The sequence below is a fragment of the Gracilinanus agilis genome, chromosome 6, assembly GCF_016433145.1.
Source record: "Gracilinanus agilis isolate LMUSP501 chromosome 6, AgileGrace, whole genome shotgun sequence".
Lineage (NCBI taxonomy): Eukaryota > Metazoa > Chordata > Mammalia > Didelphimorphia > Didelphidae > Gracilinanus > Gracilinanus agilis.
In genome coordinates this window covers 178,047,436-178,070,667 of record NC_058135.1, presented here as the reverse complement: position 1 = coordinate 178,070,667, position 23,232 = coordinate 178,047,436, and the positions used below count along the sequence as shown (strand labels likewise).

The window sequence follows — 23,232 nt, the reverse complement described above, 5'->3', positions numbered from 1 at the left end:
ACCCAACTCTTCCTAGTGGCTCCAAGAAGCGGTAGCATGTGTAGTGACCCCACCTTGGCAGAACCATTTTAGCAGATGGTCCAAACCAGGTTGAAGGTAGCTGATGGGCCTCATGCCCATTGGTGAGTTAGGGAGCATCTACCCCAAGTATGTGAAGATTTGTCCCAGTAAAATGGGGGGGGGGGAGGATGAGAATAGTTACAGCCATGAAGGTAACTGAAGTAGGCCCCATGGAACGCCTAGAGCTTGGTTGGACATCAAAGATGACAGAGTTATCCACTTTGTCCCTGCCGTCACCAGTCCTCTTGACTTTTGTCTTGCCACTAGACTTCAGGGATTCTGAAAGGTAGAATGAGGCTGGTGACTTTGGGGAACTCTACCTCACTTAAATCCAATTCGAGTGCAAGTCAAGGTGGCCCCCATGATATGTCCTTGGTCCTTTTCAGAAATGAAGAATGGGGGTTAGCTAGGTGGCTCAGTGCAGAGAATGCCAGGCCAGGAAAATGGAAGGTACTGGGTTCAAATCAAGTCAGTTAATTCCATTTTTCTTGGCACTGTGCCAAGAACATAGTAGGCACTCAATAAGTGTTTGCTGACTCTGTGACCTACTTCTCAATTGTAAAATGAAGGGATTGGGTTAGGAGGTCTATCTTCAAATCTATGATCCTGTAGTCCTGTGAAATGGGAACTGATTATATGGAAATTAGCTTCACAACTTATTTAATCACCAGATGATAGAACCACCCACCACCCCCAGCTCTCTTGTCAATTTGAGCCTCCTCCTAGTGCCAAGAGCCTGAGGCCCTATGTCAGAAACTAATGAATGGATAAAAATAGAAAGTCAGACTTTAAATGTTCATTTGATATTGAATGAGTCAAGCACTAAAAGGTCAAATACCGCCCCTTCCCCCAAATTGAGACTGCCATTATTTTCATGAGTTAAAAAGGACTTTAAGGATGAAATATCCAGAAGACCAGTTTAAAACATAATGATTTAAAAAAAATTACAAAATAGATAGTCTGCCTTTAGATCAGGGATTCTTAACTTCAAACTCTAATTCAAGTACAGTAGGAAATAGAGTATATATAGAGAAGAATCTTTTCCATCCTGTACTCTTCAAATCCAGCCAAACTGGCCTTCTCTCTGTTTTGCACATAGGATACTCTATTTCCATGTCACTCCATGACTTTTCCCTAGATGTCTCCCCATCGTGGAATGCCCTTCCTCTTCAATTTCTTCACTGTATAGAATCTTCCTTTTCTTTCAAGATACATCATTACTTTCTCCATGAAGCCTTTCCTGATCCATCCACACCTGCTAGTGCCCTCCCATTCATCCTATCATATTTGTATTAAACTACTTTGTATTTATTCTACATATAAACACGTGTGTGTGTGTGTGTGTGTGTGTGTGAGAGAGAGAGAGAGAGAGAGAGAGAGAGAGACATACACACACAAACAGACTATGAATAGTTTCTTTGGGAGCTTTCTTGAGGATCTTTTAAAAAATACAACTCTTTTGAAGTCAAAGCAATGCTTTGGGATTTAAAGTCCCAGAGATGCACTATGCCTGAAAATTCTAAACTTATTAGCTTTGTGACCCTGGGATATCACTTCTATTTGCTTCAGTTTCGTCTCTGTAAAACAGGGTACTTACCTCACTGAATTGTTGTGAGGATCAAACCTGATAATAATTTTAATGTGCTTAGCCTGGAACCTGGCATCATGTATAAATGTTAGTTGTTACTAGTAAATGCTTATGGATTCTTGAACATTTCTTAATTGGCAACCAAAGACACTTATCTTTGGAGTTCATGTGTTTATTTTTTTATTTCCTTACTAGGAATGTCTTCTTCCAAAACTAAGCTGGAGCTCCAGAAGCACCTCACAACACTAAATAATCAAGAACAAGCAACTATTTTTGAGGAGGTTCAGGTATAGTTTGAGTTTTAAAGTTTCTAGACAGAATATTGTCTTTTTTTCCTTGTTGTCTTGTCTAGTGAGCATTACTGAGAGGGTGTAGGTCGTCTTCTTTTCCAGGCATGGTATATTTGAATGAAATTGCAAATTGCATGGCCATTCTTAAAAACCTGAATGTGCACATTCATAATGTTAAGAAAAACCAATCAAGGATGATTTTTTGAAGAGCTCATTAGTGCCTTTTAGATTATAAAATTCCAGTCAAATCCATTCCATTGTAGTCATGTTTGGAATTTTCTGATGCTAGCCAACAATTTTTATCATGTACAGAGAACCTTAAAATAGAGAATCTGATGTGCTCTTTAGGACTACTCTGAGAGATAGACAAGGGAAGAACTTCTGCATATCTTCCAGTTGAGGAAATTGAGGTTCAGGAGATTGTCATTTGCTCACAGTCATACAATTAGCAAATGGAGAATGGGAATGAAAAATAAATTCGACAGTTCTTAATTTAGTGGTCTTTCCACTTTATTTGATGAATGATTTGTTTCAGAGCTTTCCTGAGGATCTTAAAAACAAAAAAAAACCAAATCTTATGAAATCATAACAAATTCTGGGATTTAAAATGTAGAAGTCTAAGAGATACACTGTTTCCTGAAATTTTAAACTTTTAAAAGTTTTTTTCTGGTTATAGTGTGGCTAAATGTTATTCCTATAGCTAACTTTTGAGAGGTAACATGTTACATTTCCTAGAGAACTCAGCCTTGAAGTCGGTGGGTTCAAATCCCACATCAGATATATATATATATATATATTTAGCCTATGTGAACCTGGACAAGTAATTTGACCTGTCTTGGGGCTCTAGAAAACTTTTTAAGATTAGAAGTTGTAGAGAAAGTGACAATTTCTTCTGGTAGAATGAGAGAGAATTTCTCTATCAGTGAAATCCCAGGTCCAGTCTGTCTTCCTAACTCCTACTATGTTTTCTTGGGAAAGGTTTTTCATGATCAGTGCTGTGATATTCTTTGGATAGGGATGGGCAGATTCTTCTCTGGGCTCTTCTTTGGAGTTGAATTAAATGTAGAGTATTATTAAGATTAAAAATAATAAAGGCTGCTATAATTATAGAAATTATTATTTTAAGTAAAGCCATGCTGATAGATAAAGTCATTAGACCACGCGCTTGTAAGAATTCAAAACTGCCGCTTCAGCCATAATTACCTCCCCTCTTCTCCTGCACCCAGTAGCTAAAGAGCCCTTCAAAGTCACTACAGGAGTTTATATTCCTTCTCTTACATCATCCCACTTCCTGTCTACCATGAGGAATCATGGGAAATGTAGTTTCAAAGTCTCCCACATGTCCATAGAAAATATATATATACTTTTAGATGGCATTTCCCAAATTTCACTTTTACAGTATCATAAGATTAAGAATTTAGCAAAAGAATAATAATGATGATGGTTTTTGCATAAAGTAACAGTCATGTGAAATAGTTATTTAAAAAAATTAACCTTAATAAAATGGGATCTTTCTGGTCTTTTCTACATTTCCCTACCACTCTAAAAAAAAGGATAATTGAATCTTATTGATTGTTTTCCTATTGTAGTTCTGTTATACATCACATAAAAATCTTTAAAATGGCAGTAGAAAAGACTTTCTAAATAGAATGTTATACAAAATAGATAAACAAAATCATTATCTGAGAATAATCACAAAATGCATGTACTTAAATGTATTCTTCATTGAACCAATTATAATTCAGTGGATTCATTGAGAAGTTTGTTATAAATCCTGGTTAGGGCTATTCTCTTTGTCTCATGGCACTTTGCACATAAGAAGAGTGTGTCAAAGTAGGGAATGAAATCTATTTTCCCATAGGCTAAAAAATAAAAGGGTGTTAGGAACAAGGTGTTTTGCTTTTAACTTGTACATTTTTATTTCATGGTAAAAGTTGTTCAGATGCCCTAAAAATGAAAAAATAATGTTTTTTTTTTCATCTTGTCTGACTTAATTTTTTTGTTGTTTCAGTTCTTTTCCTGCCTCTACCATTAGATTATAGTGTATACATGAAAAATAAAATATTCTATATTTTTCTTATACATATTACAGCATTTGAGCCTCCTGGGTTCCTCCCCAAATTCAATTTGCTGCCTTTTTCCCCCCCTCTAAATTCTTTATTGTATATTTTGATGGATGCGTGATCTCCTATGATGGGGTGGGGGGGGGCTTCTGCCACATGACTTACATTCTTTTTCCCATCATATATTTCACAGATGACATCCTTTATGCTCCTCATGTGCAATTCTTGGTTGGTGATATGTTGCATCTTTTTTATGTCCCCCTACTACATACTCAGCATTGCCCCTTGGGAGACTTTCAACTTTAATTCTTTAGAAATCATGTTATTCCATGCCTTGCAGCTAAATGGATTATAATCCAGTAGATAAACAAACTTAATGGATTTGCTACTTGAGATGCAGAAATAGAGTGTTGTTATTGCATAATATGGGTATAGATGTGTGCTCTTCTTTTGGACCTCTGGACATTCTGCCCAGGTGATGTTTTTCAGTGCCATTAAAACAATTTATATGCTTTTCTTGCACATAATGCCTATGAGAGATGATGAAGTTAGAATTATTGCTACTTTTCTTTCCCTAATATCTTTATGGTAGTATATGACTTCCATATTAAAGACTGCTAAGTGAATAATAAATACTCAACACTCCACTGTTGCACCAAAAAGTTACTACAGGCTATGATCTGGATATGTTTTGTGACACCATTTTAGGGGCTAATTCTTTTTAAGCATCTGAAGTCCTTGCTGGTTTGACTAAGAGAAAGAAACACATAAGATTATAGATTTAGAATTGGAAGGGACTTCAGATCATTGGAAATAGAGGTTCAGCTCAGATTCATTTCAAATCTCATCCTGTAGGTACTGTGGTCAGTGCTAGTTGGACTGAAAGTAATTGAATTAGGGGGCAGCCAGAGGGCTCAGTGGATTTTGAGAATCAGACCCTGAGACTGGAGATCTTGGGTTCAAATTTGACCTCAGACACTTCCTAGCTGTGTGATCCTGGGCAAGTCACTTAACCCTCATTGCCTAGCTCTTACCACTTCTCTGCCATGGAACCAATACATGGTATAGATTCTAAGATGGAAGGTAAGGTTTAAAAAAAATTAATTGAATTGTATTTAATCCATCCCATCTTGAGGGAAGGGACAGTATCATTTTTATCTCTGACCTCAGTGGCTAGCACATAGGAGAAAAGTCATAAATGTTTATTGGAGTGAAATGAATTTAATCTGGTCCACACTGTTGAATTTACAGATGAAGGAACAGAGATGCAGAAAAGAAATGTCCACACATGGCTTAAATAGTAGAACTGGAATTTGAAACCAGGTTCTCTGATGCTAAATCCAATACTGGGTCATACTGAGTCATGGTTTTAGGAAGGAACCTTGGGAAGAACCTTGACTGTAGATTAATATGTAAATAATAGATAAATATAATAGATAACAATAATGGTTATTATTATATTATATATTTTATTATTATATCATACATATATCATACATATTCTATATAATATTGTAGTATATACACATTACATATGCATGTATAATATTACATATTATATGTAGCATATAATAATAAATAGATAATAATAATGTGTAGCATATAATAATAAATAGATAATAATAATAATGAATAAAATTAACAAATAATAGATTTATTCCAGAGATACTACTTCTATTATTAAAAATCTTTTGGTACTTGTTTTTTTTTTTTTTTATTTTTTTTTAAACCCTTGTACTTCAGTGTATTGTCTCATAGGTGGAAGATTGGCAAGGGTGGGCAATGGGGGTCAAGTGACTTGCCCAGGGTCACACAGCTGGGAAGTGGCTGAGGCCGGGTTTGAACCTAGGACCTCCTGTCTCTAGGCCTGACTCTCAATCCACTGAGCTACCCAGCTGCCCCCCACTTGTTTTTTTAGAACTGCTTTTAGAGTTGAGCTAGGAAACAAGTATTCCTTGAATGTTGCTCATTTTTGATAAAGGACTTATATGTCTCTATCAGTATATAGCAAGATTCTTTAATTTGTTTGTAAACTGATTCCTCCCTCTGGCATGGAGTGCAGCCAAGTGCCTATGGCAGCCCAAAAGTTATAATGCAGCTTCAAGCTGTTAATAGTATTGGCATATTGAAGATTATAAGCTGCTAGTAGTTTGAAACTGCATCAAGTATCCCTGTATGTATATCTGAGGAAATAAGTTTTTTAAGTTTTACATACTTTGTGTTTTTAGTCACCCACCATATTCACAGCCCTACCTCCATTGTTTTTGGGTGTTCCTGAAAATTCCAAGGATATGATTTGCCATTTTAACAGGTATTCTAAAGCATTTTTTGGAAAGAAATTTAAACAAGACATTATTATTTTATGGTCACCCAGTAAAAATATTCAGATTTATTTAGTTCTTTAAGGTTTACAAAGCACGAGTGTGGGGCTTGGGATCAGAAATATCAGCCTTCAAATCCAGCCTCAGACACTAGTTGTGGGACTTGCCTTGAAACTCACTAAACCTGTTTCAGTTTTTACTCAACTGTAAAATAGGTATAATAATAGTACCTCTCCTCAAGGGTTGCCTTGAGGAGCAAATAAGATAATAATATAAAGTGCTTAACACAATTTCTAGCACGTGTCTGTGTACCTGTCAGCTGTGATAATGATGGTGATTACTTTTTTACAACACCCCTAAACAGTATAAGAATTTGTTCTTCATTTTTATAATTAAACTAACAGAAGTCCAGAGAGATTATTTTCCCAGCCCCAGAATCTCTATTTGGATCTAGATTTCTTGACTCAGGTCCAGTACTCTTTCCATGATCGCACTGTTGTCTTTCAGAAATGTCTTTAGGCTTAGGAATGTTTACCCTTCTTTCCCTGTATAGGGAGTCTCCAAGCTGTAGACACATTCAGAAATTGTTCCTGCAGTCCTTTCAGAAAAGATCTTTTAACACAAGGAGTAATGCTGAAAATCCTCAAAGCCTGGGTACTGGCTGAGGAAGACAAGTTAGGTAGGGTAGAAAGAGCCCTGCTCTGGCATCACAGGGCCTGGGTTCCATTCTGTGTCTCATATATACCAGCTTCCTGTAAGCCCAGGTCAGCTGGCCGCCTCAGCTCTCTGGGCCTCCGAGCACGACAAGAGAGCCGGGCTAGCTGGCCTCTGACCGCCCTTCTACAGTGAGATGTAGTTTTTCCATTCTTGTGGAGCTTTTTACAAGAGTATATACTCATGACCTAAAGATCTTTTTTTTTTTTAAAAAAACCATTTTTATTTGATTGTGTGGAAACACTAAAGTCTGCTGTTCTTTGTAGCTAGGAGAGATAGCATTTACCTTGCCACCGTGTTGTCTGCTGTGACATCTCAGGTGGAGCCTTTAGATTCTGCCTTTGAATTTTAGAGAATCTCTTTTTGTCGTTTCTTAACTAATTTTTACTTTCACATTTTTCCCCTTTGAAGTTTACATGAATGTAGATGTAGAGATGGGGGGGAAAAAACCAGATTTCTCACCTATTACGCTACTCTTATTTTTTTTTTTTTATATTGAAATAAATTACTAGGGGAATATTTTTTCTTCTCTGTGAAATATATTGCTGCTTTTTGATAACAGACAAAGGGCAGAGTTAAAGGTACAGAGGCTATCTGCATAGCAGGGTTGGGGAGAGGGATAAAATAGTACTTTTGCCCCCGTCTGTTGTTGTTCATTTGTGTCTGACTCATTGTGACCCTATCTAGAGTTTTCTTGTCAAGGATACTGGAGTGGTTTGCCATTTCCTTCTCTAGCTCATTTTACAGATGAGCAAACTAAGGCAGAGTTAAGTGACTTGGCCAGGGAGGGTCACACAGCTAGTGTTTGAGGCCAGATTTAAACTTAGGAAGAGAAGTCTTCCTGACTCCAGGCCCAGCTCTAGCTTACTATACTACCCATAGACTCCCTGTCTAGATGTCTTTTTCTTCTTTTGTCTTTTTCATTCAATATCCCTTTTTCTCCTTGGCTGGGAGTTAGGGAGTATAGGGCTTTTTGCTACTCCAATTCATTCATAGTCTTAGGGAAGAGACACCAGGAATGAGATTTGACTCTTAAGTGAGACAGACTACAAGTCTTCAGGATGCAAATCTAAAACATGAAAGAAAGTCTTAAATGTCAACCATCTACCATCCTTTGCAAAACTATCTTTTCCATTGGGAGCAAGGATGAGATAGTTCTCCAGGCTTTTACTTTTAAGTAAAAACCATCATTGAGAGATTTTAGAGTTGGAAGGAAAATAGATCACCTTGTCCTGTTTCCTCATTTTAAAGATGAGGAAACTTAGGCTGAAAGCAGCTTAGACCTGTGACTTGACCAAAGTTCAGTGTGGTAATAAATGACCCCTTCAGGATTCTAATTTATGTTTTTCAAACTCTAAAACTGGGGCTCTTTCCACCCTACCACACTGCTATGCTGATCACTGAAGGCAGAAAAAGGAATGCAAGTTATAGATCCATATTAATTCTGTGTCCCACATGTGAAATTTTGGGAGTCATTTTTCCCCCTGACATTAGGTGAGATAAAAATAATGAAGATTATTAAAAGTTGTGTGGAATGTTAGCTATTCATGTTCTAAATGCAAGCATAATTTACTCTTTCTTTTCCCCTCTGTATTATCTTTTAAGAAGATACGTGTGTATTATAAAAAATAAAAAAGGGATAAAATATTAATAGTGAAGATTAAACTTAAAAATGTGACATTTACCAGGTTACTCTTATTTGTACCCTATTGCTCAGCATAGCCTCTGGCATCTAGTAGATGCATATTAAATGTTTGTTGACAGACTGGACAAATGAATATAAAGATGTAAGATACTATAAGTTAATAAATATCAAAATGCTTTGAGTGAATAAAAAAAAAGAGAAGACAATGTAGGCAGTTCTCAGTCACAATCACAAGATTTTGGGAGCTGGAAAGGAAGATGACCACGACTAATTGCTTCTTTTTACATTTGAGGAAACTAAAGATTAGAAAAGTTAGGCTTGCCCAAGGTCACATAGTACGTTAGCAGCAGATATACAGTGAGTGTGAATACTTTTAGGAAGGGATTTAGTGCTTCACCAAAATTTTTTTTAAGGAAATAGAATATGCTTTAACAGAAGATAATAGTTACCTTTATGGCAATCATTTCTGAAGCAACAGTTTCCATATAACAAAATTTTTCACTTGTTGGGACAAATGATCAAACTCAACACTGAACTTGGAGAGAGATGAGACTTGTGACTGCGTTATGTGGTCAGATAAGCTCTTCATGCCAAAGGTAGCAGAAATTGACTAACGGGGAAAAATGCCTTTTAATGCCACATTTCCTAGAGAAGTTTAATCAATATAATCAATCAGAATTTTATTAAGCATCTGCTGTGTGGCAGGTAGGCAGTTAAGAAGTGAAATAGAGCACTGGACCTGGAGTCAGGAAGACCTGAGTTCAAATTTAGCAATGGACTAGCTGTGTGACCATGGACAAATATCTTAATCCCATTTTCCTCAGTTTCTTTATCTATAATATAAAGAGAAAGAAAAATCAAACCATCCTAATATCTTTGCTAAGAAAACCCTAAATGGAGTCACAGAGTCAGATAGGACTGAAACAATTGAACAAGAAATGTGTCAAGCAGTATGCTAAGTAGAAAAAGAAGGAAAAGACAGTTCATGCCCTCAAAAGCTTATAGTCTAATGGGGGAGACAACAAGCAGCAATGTACAGAGCAAGCTAGCTGCCAAATAAATAAGAGATAATTATCAGAGGGAGGTCACTAGAATTAGTGGGGCTGGGAAAGGCTTCCTATGGGAGCTGGGCTTTCAGTTGGGATTTAAAGGAAGCTAGAGAGGTTAGAAGTGTGAATGGAGGAAGGAGAGAGAGCATTCCAGGTATGGGGGACATCCGGAGAGAATGCATGGAGCTGAGGATGGAGTGTCTTGTTCATGAAGTAGCCAGGAGGCCAGTGTATAAATGCATCCCGGTGATAAAGAGCCTGAAATAATCCAGAAATATTCACCTCTGCCAGCAAATACTTTTAATTCCTTGCCAAGTGGAGAGATGTGGCCACTGAAAACAATAATGTTTTACAACTTATGTTCTTCTGCAAAATGTTTTGAAGATATTAGTGGAAGCAGGACATCATAAGATAGTTAAGAACAGAGAAAGGGAGAATGACTAGAAATTTAGTAGGATACTTACCTAATGCTAATCATTCCAAAAAATATTTATTGATTAAATAGAAAGGAATTTCATGAACAGATCCAAAATGACACAGATCCATCCATATTTTTATAATAGTTTCATTTTTGAGAAATTTAATTCTGGATGATAACACCACTAAAGTCTTTTTAAAAATAAGTTTTTATTAATCTCCTTATTTTATATTACCTGAGTTTCTTCTAATATTCCTTCCCTTTCCCTCTCATAGTCACCTCCTATGTGTTAATAGGGGGAAATAAAACTTTTGCATGGGGAAAAATAATCCTACCTCTTTTTAATGTTAGTTTTCTTTCAGAATACTAACTTTCAGAATCACTTTAGAGCAGTGATTCTCAAAGTGGGTGCTACCGCCCCCTGGTGGGTGCTGCAGCAATCCAGGGGTGTGGTGATGGCCACATTTTTTTTGTATTACATTCTATTCTGAGTTCAATAAATAGTTTCATAATTTCCAGGGGGCACTAAGTAATATTTTTTCTGGAAAGGGGGTGGTAGGCCAAAAAAGTTTGGGAACCACTGCTTTAGAGGGCTTCAAATTTCAAAATATTCTACTGTTTCCAAAGAAGCAGATCTGTGATGACCCCTAAAGGGCAATGTAGAGAGATGTGCATTGGCTGTATGAGGGCTACATACAACATTTTTGCCAGTGATATGCATACAAGAAAAAGTCTAAAAGATATTATTTAGGAAATGTATAATTGATTTTAAAAAATGTTTGGATAGTCTTAAAACAAGAGCAGGACATAACAGATAGATAGCTCAAATGTCACATTAGTACTCAATAGAATGTTAGAAGACTTAGAGCAGAGGCATAAACTTGTTTTAAAAATGTATTAATAAAAGTATTAATAGCTGTATTTTAGTACAATTGATTTCCTTTGTAATTCTATGCATTTTATATATTTAAAAACATTATTCTGAAAAGGGACTTCATAGGCTTCACTGCATTTCCAAAGGGTTCCATGATTCAAAAAGGGTTAACCTAAAGGAAGGCCTCCAAAGGATTGGATGCATCCTCCTTGGAGGACGTAGGAGAACACCTGGACAAAAACTGCCCAGGATTGAGGGAGGAGGGAATGAATAGTTGAGTTTTGAGCATTTGGAGGAAGAACCTACATCAATGAGCTTTGTAATTCCAAATACTATTTTAGGCCTGATGGATGACATATATAATGCTTGTGGCTACTAAACTCCATTTGTTAACATTTTTTTCATATGTGTTAAATTTTAAAATCTGTATAATGATATAGTGGAGCAATGAACCTACATAACTGAAGTATTTTTTATAGTTTTTACTTTCTTTCTGTACTGAATAGGTCATTACTTTTTGAGGTGATCGAAGAGCAGATTTTTTTTTTAAAACAATTACCTTCCATCCCAGAATCAATACTGTGTATTGGTTCCAAGGCAGAAGAGTGGTAAGGGCTAGTCAATGGGGATTAAATGGCTTGCCCAGGGTCATACAGCTAGGAAGTGTCTGAGGCCAGATTTGAACCCAGGACCCTCCCATCTCTAGACCTGGCTCTCAATCCATTGAGCCACCCAGCTGCCCCCAAAAGTAGATTTTGAGAGGATATCAGAAGTCAAATAATGTAATTCTATCTGTATAATATCCCTTGGGACTTTGTGCTTATTTCCTGTAAACATAGGGGATCTCTTCGTATCTAGTTTGAGTAGGGGGAGTGTCTTGAAATAACATGGCTTCAGACTTCAGTGGTGCTTATATTTATACATTTAGAGTTTTTCTCTTATTTGATTAAAACATATTTGTATATGAGATAGTTTGAGGCTGTGTTGTACACTGAAAAAAAACTCTGTCATCTGCAGTAATAGAATTTGAGTTCAGATTTTGCTGTTACCATTTGGATCCCCAAGTGATGTTGGGCAACTCACTTAAACCCTGTAGCTTATCTGTAAGTGAGGGGGTTTGATTTTGTCAGCCCCTCGGGTCCCGGTCTCTTTCAGCTCTAAATCTGTGATCCTATGATTATGCTTGGCAGGGTTCTTGCAGGAAAGAGGCTTGGTCTGGGATTTAGGACACCTGATGTCTCCTTCCCTCTGTTACCTATTAGCTGTGACTTGTAGAAATCACTAAATCTCTCCAGGTCATTCCCTCATCTGTTCAGTGATGTTGGGCTCTAAATTTCTTCCATCAACAAAATTCCATGATTCTATATGATTGCAGTTATTTATTGAAGAAAATGGAATTTAAAAGGAAAAAACAAAACAAAACCTTGCCTGCATGCAACTTACTCATACCATCAGTCCATTTAAACTCTATTCTGTACTCTGCCTGCAACTACAGAGTAAATGTCATTATAATATTAATAGAAGCTAATGTTCCACAATTTAGAATCATTGGTGCCATCTAGTGACTTTGTCTGGGAAAATCACCTGAATTCAAAGAGGTTTGGTGAGTAGGGATTTTGTTGAAAATAAAACACAAAGTTCTTATAAGTTTCTTTTCTTTTCTTTTTTAATTCCTTGAAGAAAATAAGGCCCAGAAATGAGCAAAAGGAGAATGAACTGATTATTTCTTTCCTGAGATGTTTATATGAAGAAAAGCAAAAAGACCACGTTCATATTGGGGACTCAAAGCAGGTATGTTTAGCTTCCCAAGGACAAAATACAGATACAATCTTGAGCATGGAATGAACTTCAAGAAAAAACCTTTTGCTTTTGTGTGTTATATTTTGAGAGAAAAATATAATATTTTTGAGTATGGTACAGATGTGAAGATCAGAAAAAAGGAAGTTGTTGTCAGTTCACTAGTGACAGCTAATTGGTATGTATTTATTAAGCACCTGCTTATAATGTGCCAGACACCCTTTTAGGTGCTGGGGCCATAAAGACAGAAATGAAACAATCCTTGACCTCTGGGAGCTTCTATTCTATCAGGGAAGAGAATATGTACACTTAGAAGTATATCCAAAATATATTCAAAAGTGTATACAAAAAAACTATATGCAAAATAAAAGCAAGGTAATTTTTTGGGAGAGAGAAGTATTTGGGGAATTCAGGGAAGGCCTTCAGTATGACGGAGTATTTGTCATTGAGCTTTGAAGGAAACTAGGAATTTTAAGAGGTAAAATTGAAGAGGGAGGTGGGTATTCCAGGTAGGAAGTCAGCCTATACTAAGATGACTTCTTCGAGTTCTCTTACAGTCCTGAACTATGATCTTTTGGCTTCAAAGCTTTCTTTCCATGGCCAAACCCAAACTCTAGATTACTTCCCCCATCTTCTTCCTTTATTCCTTTTCACATAGAGCAAAAGTGGAGGGAATTATAAGCCATGATGCCTGGGAAGACTGCAGATTTATTCCTTAATCTCATCTGGGCCTTCACTATGGAATCATCCAATTACTCCTTCCTCATTGGTTTTCCTGGACCTTTCCACACCCCACAGGCCTTTCCAACCTTCTCTTCTTAAGCTTCTCCTGTCATCCCCTCTCACAAAGACCTTCTGGTCCCTTTAGACTTCATCCAAAAAGTAAATTGGGACCACCCATGCCAAGCTCTTTCTTCTGCCCTCCTGTGTCTCACAGAACAGATACCATTCCCACTCTTTCTTCACTCTAGTCTCTGTGAGGTGGTTGCCCTCCTTGTCTTGTGACCCCCTCTCCATGAACAACGAGGCCCCCCCCTTCCCATTACCTTCCCTCACCCCCCAGTCTCCCTCCCTCCTGCCCCCACACATTCATGCCTCCCTGCCCTTCAGAACCCTCCCTGGGGTAGGCCAGGCCCCCTTGCTGCTGCCCTTATCGCCTCAACCTCTTCCCTCTCTCCCTTCATTCTCATTTTCTAGAAAGTGCCATTTTCCTTAGAATTCAACATTCTCATTTCCTAGAAAGAGTGCCATTATCCTTAGAATTCGTAATCTTCTCATTGGTTTTCAGAAGGGTCATTTTTCTTTATGTTAAGTATGGTAGGTGCTTCTAGCCAAGTGAAATTTGTTCTTTTAGGGCCTCAGGATGATTTCTAGGAGGCTGCCTTTTTGGCCTCCTGAAGCCATTGGAGCCACGCATTCCTTAGGGAATCCAGAGCCCAAATTGGCTGATGGAAAAAGAAACTAGTGTAGGATTTATATCAAACCCTACTTTGTGAAAAAATTTTTGTCTTTTAGCCAGTATTCCCTACCAGTAGCAAAAGAATCTGTAGAACTTCTCTACAGCTATTTTATGAAAACTCTCATTACGTATTTGAAAGCAATTAGACTGCTTCAGGTTTGTGGGTAAAGAAAGTACATATCAGTATTACATCAAATAAAGCCTTGCCCTCGAAGCCCATTGGTGACTAGTTTCTTTTACTCACTTCAGTCACCTATCTATATAGGCACTTGTTAAAATTAAACATTTGTGCTAAAAATTGTAAATAAGAAAAACAAGCTAATCAAAATTTCATGCATTTTTAGTGGGTTTGACTTGATAACAGAAGAAATGTTTAAATACATTGTCATATGTTCATGAATTAATGCAATGTGTATTGTGTCCAATGAAGGGATCTTGTCTGGTAGTTTAAGCTGGGAATCTTTGAACTTTTTTTCTTTTTAATATTTTGGTAACTATTTCCATATAAATAGTTTACTTTCTATTTTATTTTATGCTTTCAAAATGATTACAGCAGCTAAGTGATAGTGCCAGGCAGATATGAGTTCAAATTCAGATTTGGATACTTACTAGCTGGGCAAGCCACTTAATCTCTTTTGCCTCAATCTCCTCATCTGGAAAATGGGGATAATAATCATAAGTAGCACCAACTTCCCAGGATTGTTGTGAGGGTCAAATGAGATGTTTGTGAAGTGCTTAGCACAGCACCTGGCACATAGAAGGTGCTACATAAATGTTGGCTGTGGTGTTACTACAACTACTACTACCACTATTACTACTACTACTTATTACTACTACTATTACTACTACCACCACCACTTCTACAATAGACTTCATCAGATAACCACAAGGGTTCTATGACAAAAAAGGTGATAAATCCTTCATCTAATGAACTTAGTGCTTTAGGATAGGATACAAAATAAAGAAGATAAAACTCTGGAATCTAACAGTTAAAGACTAAAGGAAAATTGAACAAGGCATATTGTAGAATGAGACCAAAAGAGATTTACACCGACACATATACCTTTTTCTGTAGTATTTGTTTGTATGTCCTAGAGTCAGTCAATAAGCATTTTTGGAGAGCTACTTTGTGCCAGGTGCCATACTCTGTGCTGGGAGTACTAAGATGGGTAAAAGATCATCCCTGCTTTCAAGAAGGTCACAGGCTGAGGAGAGACAACCTGCAAACACACATGTATAAATTCTACATGGGATAAATAGGCATAAGTAGCCGAGGGGCTCAGGAAAGACTTTCTGGAGAAGGTTGGAGTTGAGCGAGGATTGGAAGGAAGCGAGGTGCCAGGAGCTGCAGATGAGGAGGGTTAGGGTTCCAGGCTCGGAGGACAGCCAGAGCCGATGCCCAGAGATGAGAAATGGAGCATCTTGTGGGACATGCAGTGAGGAGAGTCCTGAAGAGTGCATGGGGAGAGACCCTCTGTTGTCTTGGATTATGTTTTAATTATCTTGTTACTGTTTTAGACTACTGGGATTTTTTTTTCAGACCTCCCATACTCTTCAATCACGCCACATCATTTAAAAATAATTCCTTCTCCTTTGACAGTCTTTCCTTTTTGGCCCCACTGACTAACACTATGCTTTTCTGTTTCCCCTGCCCTGCCTGACTACTTTTCAGTCACCTTTCTTCCTGCCCTTCTAAGTGTGTAGGCTCCCTATTTAGCTCTTTCCTTTTGGTTCAAGTGGATACCAATGAGGGCAGTCATAGGGTGGGTGATGGCAGTGGGGATAGAGAAAAGAGGATAGAGGAGAGATGTCGTAGATAGGGAATTCACAAGGACTTGGTAATTGCATGGATGTGGGAGGTGAGAGAGAGGAAAGATGCCAGGTTAAAAACATGGAAAACTGGGTAAATGGTTCAGAGAAGGAGATTTAGAGAGGAAGACAGGATAAAGCTTGTGATGTTAAAGATTTTCACTTTATTTAGGCAATGCACATAGTGGTTTGAGGCACTGGTGGGACATCTCAGCATATCTATGTTCTAGACAGCTGGAGATATGAGTATAAACTTCAGTCTAGAGCCTGGACCAAAAATAGGTTTGGAAGTCATTTGTGTAGATGTGGTAACTTGTTTTAGGAGTATGGGTAGGGAAAAGTCACTTTAGTGCACAAAACAAAAACAACCTTAAAGTTAAAGTATTTTCTTAGAGAAATCTAAAATGTTTACTTGGCTTATGGATAAGGAATATTAAATTATAGTCAATGAAACTAACACATGCTTTAAAAACTATAAAAGAAACACCCTTTTGGAAAGAAAAATAAAAAATTGAGAATGAAGTATGTAAGATGGTTGTATAATCAGTTTATCTTATTAGGGCTTTGGAATAAATTATGATTTTCCCTTTGAAGATCTAATTAGCCAATGGACTTCTGTCCATAGTTTATCTAGTTTTCTTTTTCTTAAACCTAGTGGAATATCCAGAAAAACTTTTAAAGAAGAAATAATTTTCTGAGAAACATGAATTAAGCACAGTGAAGAATGCAGGTTGCCCTTCCTTGCTTTAGAAGATCTAATTTGATCAAAAAAGATCTACTCTAGAGGGGTATTGATCTGTAATTTACTCTTTCTCTCCATTTATAGGCATCACAGATTTCAGCAGAGAGTATTCGAAATGAATTACCAACCAGTGCTCCTCGGTTCAGGCTTGATATGCTGAAAAGTAAAGCAAAGAGATCATTGACAGAATCTCTAGAAAGCATATTGTCCCGGGTAAGTATGTTCTTTTCAACTTATTGTTTGAATAAACTTTTTAGAGGGTGAATAAAAAGGATTGTTATGCTTTTATTTAGTCTAATTCATCATCCAAAAAAATAAAGCTACCTTGTGTTTAATAGTATTTATTTTGATTTTTTGGTTTCAGAATTAAAAAATGATATTAATTGGACAACTCTTAAAGTGAGCATTAGGTGAGAAGATCTAGTCACTATAATATCAGTGAAAATGACTTTGAAAATAAAAAAAATTACTAATTGATGGGTACATTATATGTTCTAGATCTGTACATTTTTAAGGATTTAATGTGAAGCACTCCTGATGCTCATACTTCCAGGAACTATGAATTTTTCCTGTTGTTTTCTTTTTTATTTATTTTTATTTTGAACTTAATAAACACCAAATAAAATGAGTGTTTCCATATACAAAATAGAATAGAAAAATATTATATGTTATACATAAAGTCTCTAATATGTACAGTTACTTTTCTTTTTAAGTAGACAAGTGTAATCTGTAGCTTTCAAAGCTATCCTCCTACTATCTGTATTTCTTTCATTTCTTCTGTTTTCTTCTCTGCATTAAAAAAACAAAGATAATTAGTATTCTTTTTTCTTTCTTTTTTTCCCTTCCCTAGCTTTATCCTTCCCTCATCCTGTGCCCTCCCTTTATAAAAAAAGAAAAAGAAAATCCTTAAATAAAAATGCATGGTCAAGCAAAAAAATTTCCACATCGATTGTGTCTGAGAATGTTTCTTATCTTGCCTGTATCATGAATTTATTTCCTCTCTGGCAGTTTCATTGTCCTTCTGGAATCATGGTTGACTATTTCACTGATGACAGTTCTTAAGTCTTTCAAAATTATTTCTATAATGTTGTTATTTGTAGAAACTGTTCTCCTAGGGGCAGTGGATTGAGAGTCAAGTCTAGAGATGGGAGGTCCTGGGATCAAATATGGCCTCAGATACTTTCTGATTGTGTGACCCTGGGCAAGTCACTTCACCCCAGTTGTTTAGTCCTAATTGATCTGCCTTGGAACCCATACTTAGTATTGTTTCTTAGAGAGAAGGCAAGGGTTTAAAAAAAAAAAGGAAAGAAAGAAATCATTTTACTGATTCTCCTTGTTTCACTCTGTTGTGTGTGTAGCCCTGATCATTGAAGTCAAAGAGGCATAGATCTAGAGCTCGAAGGGTTCTTGAAGGTTATCTGGTTCAACCCCCCATTTTACAGACGAGCAAATTGAGGGCAGGGAGTTCGAGTGACTTGTCATGTAGATTATTGGCAGCAGAGCTAAAATTCCCACTGGGTGCAAAGTTCAGTTTTTTCTATCTTGCTCCTATGTCTGAGAGTTGTCAAAAGATCCTTCCAACTTCGTTTCCTAAAACTACCATAAATCATCTTCCTTTCTCTTTATAAAACTATTTTTTTTTTCAAAGAAAGACCTCCAAAACTTTAAAAGACCTCTCTGAATCGGTAAGCACATGCTTAAACAAATGGCTCTTACGGTGTCTGGTTCCGTTGCTTCCGGCGTCTCAGGCTTCCATGGAGGGCCAGCAGTGTTTGGCCGGAGGAGGATGGATTTTTCGGCCACCGCACATCCTCTCCGTGTTGTGAGAGGCCGAGGGACGCGGGGTCCTCGTGGAACAGCCGGCCTTTGAGGGGGGGAGAGGCAGGGCCTGCAAGGGCTTCGTCTGGGCTGGGCCTCTGGGAGAGAAAGACGTGACGCCGGTGAGGAATCTAGGATGACTCCAAGCTTTTGGAAATGAGGAATCAGAAGGAAGGTGGGCACCAGGCAGAATAGGAAGGGCCTCCAGAGGTGACGCACGCGAAGAAGGCAGCGTTTCAGTGGAAGGTTCTGTACCTTGTTTTTGCCCTCTTCTCTTGACGGGTCTTCACCCATCATGGAATTCTTATCTCTGCTTAGTGTTTTCTGATGAGAGGCTGCTGGGGGGCCTGAGGGATCCATGTTCTAGGCTTGGATTCATGAAGATCTGAGTTTGAATCCTGTAATACTGACTAGCTAGAGAGGGACTCCACAAAAATAGGAGAGACGGCAGCAGGAGGTTTGGGGGGGATAGAGGCATCCCAACATCAGCCTGGCCCAAAACAAGGAATTATCTTTTTCTCTCAATCCATTTCTCCTTCAAATTTCACTTATGTTGTTGGCACCACCCTCTTATTTTTGGGACCCGTAGAGATGCCTGAGACTGACAGGTGGAGATGGCCGCAAGGCTGGGGTTCAAGAGAGACATAAGGACCAAGTGTGGGAGACCCGAGATACAGAGACGGGCAGAAACACGGTCCTGGACTCACAGAGCTCCCGTTCTCATTGGAGAGACTAAAGACAAGCAGCTGTCTCTGTCTAGACAGTTAAGCATAAAACACTTCAAAAGCTTTAAAGCAAGATTTCAATGTCAACTATTGATGTGATCATTCTTATGAATGTGTGTCTATACCTATATAAATATATACATATGAATGATGTGAGAGAGACAGAGACAGAGATGGAGGGGATGGGGTGGAGGGGAAGAGACGGAGAGCGCACACTGGCTTGTGCTTATCCAGGAGGGAATGGAGGGACACTCCATTTGGGTGGCCTTGTGTCTTCTCTGCAAAACAGGGTGCTCGGCAATCAGCAGTGAGTGTGTGTATCCCAGAGAGGGGAGGTCGAGCAGGGGTGCCCTGGGAAGCTGCAGAGACAAAGGCTTGAGTCCCTTTGGATACCAATGAACTTCTCAAGGAATTGCCCCCTCCTCCTTTCCTTTTCAATTACGTGTTTGTTTGGACTTGAAGTTAACATGATGTAAGAAAAATGGTTCTTAGGAAGCACTTTAAAATTTTTCACAGGGGCAGCTGGGTAGCTCAGTGGATTGAGAGCCAGGACTAGAGACAAAAGGTCCTGGGTTCAAATGTGGCCTCAGACACTTCCTTGCTATTTGATCCTGGGCAAGTCACTCACCTCTCTTATTGCCTTACCGCTCTTCTGCCTTAGAACAATACACAGTATTGATTCTAAGATGGAAGGTGAGGGTTTAAAGAGAAAAGAAAATTGATTTCAAAGGTTATTCAACGCAAATGAAGTATTCTTGAAAAGTACTTTTCATAGCTGGAAACTTAAAAAGCCCCAAAACAAACCAAAAATCCCTCTACAACTTAAATTATAAGCTAATAGCATTTTAAATCAAGTACATTCTTTCATTTATCAAATGTTAACAAAATGGTTCCAAGGAACCACGTGGTGGAATTGCAGCACCCCATTTTTTTCTCGTTGATTTTTGTGATACCACCTCTGAATCCAGTTCAACAAACGCACATTGAATATGGACTGTGGGAAAAGCCTGCCTGTGCTCTGCTCTGAGGGGGCTTGGGGAGGGGGGACGCAAAGATGAATAACACAACTGGGTGGCTCTTGAGGGGCGGGAGATAAGATATGTAGCCACAATCCAAAGTACAATGCAATAAGTGCATAAGAAAAGTACACAGAGAGAGGGCTTATTTCTTAAAATTAGAGTATTTTTAGAACTAATTTGATTTTGTAGCTTTCCCCTGGAGATTTTGCAGCATCTTCTTCATAATGTCCAGAACCAGAGTTGGAAGGGCTGAGTCCACTGAATGCATAAAACACCTGAGTCTGTCTTTAGATCAATTCTTTTTTTTTTTTTTTTTTCACACCTTACCTCCTGTCTTAGAATCAATACTGTGTGTTGGTTCTAAGGCAGAAGAGTGGTAAGGGCTAGGCAATAGGGGTTAGGTGACTTGCCCAAGGTCACACAGCTAGGAAGTATCTGAGGTTTCAGTCCGTTCCTAAAATTTGTGATGCAAAGAAGACAGCATTTCAGTGGAAAGTTTGTAAGTTGCTTTTCTCCCTCTTCTCTTCTCTGATCTTCTTGACTCATAGTAGGGATTCCTATCTCTACTTAGTGTTTTTTGATGAGAGGCAGCTAGGTGACCTGATGGATAGAATGCTAGACCATGAAGACCTGAGTTTGAATCTTGCCAATACTTATTAGTTATGTATGACCCCAAGAGAGTAACTTATCCTTTCTCAACCTCAGCCTCTTCATCTGTAAAATGGACATAATGATACTCCCTACCTCATAGGGTTGTTAAAAGATAAAAAAAAGCACTTTGAAAACTTTAAAGTGATCACTCATTATGCTAATTGACTAAAATGAGATGTGTATATTTTAAAGGATTGTTTGAATGAAACAAAGTGATTTTGAATAGTTCTTTTTTTTTTTTTTTGAGAAAGACTTGCGGGATCATAATTCTATTGCTTTTCTTCTTGTAGGGGAGTAAAGGCAAAGGGTTGCCAGAACAATCTGGGAGTGTGGATCTGGACAGCTCCATGTCAAGCACATTAAGTAACACCAGTAAAGTAAGTAAGTTTCTGTGTCATGACATTTAAAAGTAATGAACAAATATTTATTGTGTACTTACAACCTCCAAGTCAAGGCACTCTGCTGTGGATTACCTTTTTTTTTTTTTAAGTTGCTGAAAAAATGTGGAAGTTTCAGAATTCTTAACCAGGTAGAATTATAAGATAGCGTTATGTTTATGAAAACTTGGACATTAAAAACAGATGGTTCTGCCCTCCACAAGCAAACAAATGAGATCACAGGTTTAGAGAATCCAGATCTAATCAGCAGATGGTAGCGATGTATTCCTCCTACTCTGTTACCTCTGAAAATAACTGGGAAACCTCAAAAAAGGAGGTGTGAATTCCTTCGAATGCCTTATTGCAGTTTATTGGACTGAATATTCTGACTGTTATGATGGATTATAATTAACATTAAATAGCAACCCCCCCCCCAAAAAAAAAACAAACCCAAAAAACATTAAATAGCAAATGAAGCCAAAGCCCCAGCTTAGCCCAAGGCATCTGCTGCCAATGGCATTGTGATTGCAAACAAATGATTGCATCTGGTAGATTTGGAACTCTCCTCTTCCACTCTGTAGCCTGCTTCCTCTGGCTGCGCACCTCTCTGCCTGGCCTGTCGTGCCTCCCAGGTTCTGAGGTGTATTTGGAACCTGGGTCGTCCCATTCAGTTTTTCTCTTGTAAAGCTAAATGTGACTGAGTGTGGTGCATATTTTTCTCCATCCCTTTGCACAGGGAATTGAAGATTCTGCCTATTAAGACTAGTGCTGCCTTTGCTGTAGGTACAAGAGAATTCTTCTGTCCTCACAGGGACTATTACATGTTCCCCTAGGTTGGATGTTGTCCCGGGGTACCCGTTGGGCTGGTTAATTTTATGCTTTCTGACTATGGAGATGATGGCAATTTCCTGGGCTGAAGTCTAGTGAAGCATAGATTAATAGCCATGAATTGAAGGCAGTGAACCTTAGAGGAAACCTCTTTCCATTCTTTTTCTAACTGAATTTAGAAATGTGTGAAAGAATAGTCTTTTGGCTATTCTAAGGGAGAAATTCAATTGTTTTTTTTTTTTTCCACAAGCCACTTTTTGTGTGCCTGTCTCTTTTATCTTTTCTGTTTTGCATACCAGAAGATTTATATGCAGCTGGAAAGATAGTAAGAAGTCTTTTATGTAGCTGAGCCCTTTAAAAACAGGTCACCTAGAAGTCATTGCTGCAAAGAACCTGTCCTTCTCAATGACTTATTTGATATGGAAAATGAGGTTTTTGTGAGAAGCCTCATTTCTGTTTTGATTGATATTTTTTTCTTAAAGTTAAGTAGTAAGTAATTAGATGAACCTAATGGTCTTTTGGTTTAGATCCTGCCTTAGACACTAACTGAGCCTTTAGCAAGTCCTTTGACCTCAGTTTATTTGTAAAATGGAGAATGATATAAGCCCTTACCTCAAATAAAATAATGTCATAGTGTGCTTTAGTGTATTTAATGTGTTTACACAAACCTTGAAGTACCATGCAAATGTTAACACTATAATGCGCTCTCTTATTGACTATAGCACTTATGCTATAGTCTTCTGTTTTAGAATCAGCACTAAATATTTTTCCAAGGTAGAAGAGCAATAAGGGGTACGCAGTGGGGTTAAGTGACTTACCCAGGGTCCTACAGCTGAGGTCAGATTTGAACCCAGGCCTGGCAGACCCTTGGCTATAGCATTTCAAAAATTATTTTAGGGGGCAGCTGGGTAGCTCAGTGGATTGAGAGCCAGACACTTCCCAGCTGTGTGACCTTGGGCAAGTCACTTGACCCCCATTGCCTACC

At 38.1% G+C, this 23,232-nt stretch overlaps 1 protein-coding gene across 5 annotated transcripts in view; it reads left to right on the top strand.

Moving 5' to 3' along the window:
- TBC1D1 (TBC1 domain family member 1) overlaps positions 1-23,232 on the top strand; it is a 315,182-nt gene that overhangs the window by 137,486 nt on the left and 154,464 nt on the right. For all 5 annotated transcript variants that reach the window (XM_044681366.1, XM_044681365.1, XM_044681364.1 and 2 more), the window contains 4 exons: positions 1,844-1,935; positions 12,703-12,813; positions 16,914-17,042; positions 21,333-21,419. In XM_044681366.1, coding sequence (XP_044537301.1) covers positions 1,844-1,935; positions 12,703-12,813; positions 16,914-17,042; positions 21,333-21,419 — 419 coding nt within the window. The remainder of the gene's footprint in view (positions 1-1,843; positions 1,936-12,702; positions 12,814-16,913; positions 17,043-21,332; positions 21,420-23,232) is intronic.